This window comes from Ruditapes philippinarum, unplaced genomic scaffold (assembly GCF_026571515.1).
Source record: "Ruditapes philippinarum isolate M1 unplaced genomic scaffold, ASM2657151v2 ctg4293_1_1_1_1, whole genome shotgun sequence".
Classification (NCBI taxonomy): domain Eukaryota; kingdom Metazoa; phylum Mollusca; class Bivalvia; order Venerida; family Veneridae; genus Ruditapes; species Ruditapes philippinarum.
In genome coordinates, this window is record NW_026857863.1 from 327,028 (window position 1) to 329,673 (window position 2,646).

At 33.5% G+C, this 2,646-nt stretch overlaps 1 protein-coding gene across 1 annotated transcript; it reads right to left on the reverse strand.

Annotated features, from left to right (window-relative positions):
• Window positions 1–381: 381 nt before the first annotated feature.
• LOC132751284 (uncharacterized) lies at window positions 382–2,330 on the reverse strand. The gene is made up of 2 exons (XM_060741444.1): window positions 2,182–2,330; window positions 382–1,338 (listed from the first exon to the last, which is right to left on the reverse strand). Exons 1-2 carry the CDS (start codon window positions 2,200–2,202, stop codon window positions 574–576), a joined length of 786 nt encoding a protein of 261 aa, XP_060597427.1. The 5' UTR covers window positions 2,203–2,330; the 3' UTR covers window positions 382–573.
• Between the last annotated feature and the right edge of the window lie 316 nt (window positions 2,331–2,646).

The following is a 2,646-nucleotide window of genomic DNA, read 5'->3' on the forward strand; positions in this document are numbered from 1 at the left end:
TTGTTTATTTTTCGCTTGATAATGCGTGTGAGTCTTGTCAGAGTACAGTTTCTGTTAGTTTATACAGAATTTATTTTAGTTCGGTTATGTAGGAAGCTATAATCTTATAAACACACTCTAGAATCAGTTTACTGGGCAATGAGTTTTTGGCTCAAGGGAAACAACTGCTTGCCTCTGACGAGGTTTGAACCCAAGCGTCTAATATGACGCGTTCATCAACGGGCACTGTCCCCAATTATAATACGCGTTCATCAACGGGCACTGTCCCCAATTATAATACGCGTTCATCAACGAGCACTGTCCCCAATTATAATTTATGTCTTTATTATGCTCCTCCCCCCCCCCATTTCAAGAAGATGGGGTATATTGTTAATTGTTTAAATTGTTATTAAAAACATGTGAATTATCAACATAATGCATTGAAAATAAATCAATATTTTTATTATTATCATATTTTAAATGATCAAGTGTATCTACAGGGAAAATAAATTTTTCAATAAAATGTTTTCAATTGAAAACATTAATGTTTTAGTGTATATTTATTTGTTTTTAAAGACCACACATACATGTAGTCTATGGCCTTTTCAGTATCTTAACACCTTCTACATCAATACTTCTTGACAGGAATATGAACTCTAGTTTCCACGTGAAGCCACAATTTGCTCGGTTTCTACAGTTCTGGGCTGTTAAGGCATCAAAGAAAAATCCTTGTTTGCAGTATCCAAGCTTACATAACTCGTGTGCCAAATATCTAGAAATGTCAGAAGCATCATTGATGTATAACGTCTGCATCGGTATACAATTGTCTGCCTGTCCCTTCAATGTTTTAACTTCTCCAAGGTTCAACAACTGTGAGCTCACCATAAGTGAGTGATCTTTACCACATGCCTCGTCGTTAAGAATGTAAACAATCGGTATTAACGTGTTGTCATGGCAGTTAACATGAGCTATATTTGTCAGAACTTTGTTCCGAAATTCCTCATAATCAACTCGTGTATCGCCGAAATTTTCGAGAACCTTTTTCATCCGGTTTTCATACTTTATTGGGAAGAAGTTCTCTAATGAGTCTACAAGAGCCTGGATTTTGAATATCTTTGCATATCTATATAATTCAACAACATTTTCTTGTTTTGGTAAAATTCCAAATCGAAGGAATTCTAAGATATGAACAAACGTGTCCCCATTACAGTCGATAAAATACCTTCCGTCGCTGTCTTTCTCGACGGCTATTCTACCAGTAAACACCTCAGTTAGCATGCTTTTAGGGTCTTTAACAAGTGTACTGAGCTTCGCTGCCATTAACTTCCCGCCGACATTAAGCTGCACGACGTTGGGGAACTAAATAAAAGAAGTTCACGGACATGTTATTCTTGACATTAAGATGCATGTGAAATAAACATTTAAATTTAATTAAAGATAGTTTATCAGCATTTTTCTATCGAATTAAGCAATGGGATTTCATTTGTTTTATTCACATTATAATCGTTTTCATACAAAACATTCTAATGGTTCCTTAACACTTATCACTTTAAAAATCTTACATGGATATATTCATCTTCAGTCTGGACAAAGCCATTCATCATTTTCAGAGAAAATTTTAGAATAATTACAGGCTGAATAGTGAACTATGCAGACAAAGATCGTACGGAACGATATTGTCTGATAGTCTTGGACAGCACCGGTCGTATGAGTAAAATACGTTGCTACCAGACTGAGGATCAGACGTAAAGTTTACAGTACTTAATAAGAGATTTATTGTATTAACAATTTTAAAATATAGTTGTTGTTAAAAGATAACAGTTATGATATAATCAGGGAAAAAATATGTAAAGAAAAAATTGAGGCAGAAATGTTCAATTATCACGATATTGAATGTGAATGATCTACATGTTTACGGATAATTTATGTTAGTTATTACTTTAATGAAACATTTAAAAAGCTCTGTGTGTCAATAGTTATACGTACACCTTTAATACGGAAGCAGTGGCCTAGTGGTTAAGGTATCTGCCTCTCAACCCAGGGATCATGGGTTCGAGCCCTAACCGGGTGACGACCTTGTTTCCTCATATTACACCAGTACTGGTTGGTTTTGAAAGTGATTAATACAAATTGTAAGAATTTGTTTCGCAATCGAGCTTAAATAAATACGTTTAAACCTAAATATAAAAAAAACTTACGTACCTCGGAAGACATTTCCATCATAACTTTGCGGTGTGTGACAAAAACTTTACACAGAAAACATTACACAGCATAAAATTAATGCACAGTTTAAATCACACCATAAAATCTCATGTTATCAGTGTACACATTAGACAATGTTTTATCTGTATGCAAGTATCAAATGAAAGGGGAGAAATTTAGATATCAGGATCAGTTATCATAATGATATTTCATGATAAAGCAATTTATGTCGCATTTTACTTCTTAAAGGCCCATTAAGCTTCGAAAATGCAAATATTTATTAAAAAAAAAAAAAAAAACTTTTTGGTGTCCAGTTACATTTTTAAAAGCCATTTAGCTGGGCTGATTTTGTTTCTTTTGCTTTTTGGCAATTAGTACAGTTAATTTGATATGGTATCTTTGACGAAAGTTAAACCTTCACTTTATTTCATTTTAGCTTTTCATTTCATAAAAATTTACTAATAC

Bases quoted from the DNA above. Each gene is read 5' to 3' on its own strand.
- LOC132751284 (XM_060741444.1), bottom strand. From the start codon at position 2,202: ATGATGGAAATGTCTTCCGAG. The intron at 1,339-2,181 runs GTACGTAAGTTT...TCTTTTATTTAG, and splicing joins TGATGGAAATGTCTTCCGAG to TTCCCCAACGTCGTGCAGCT.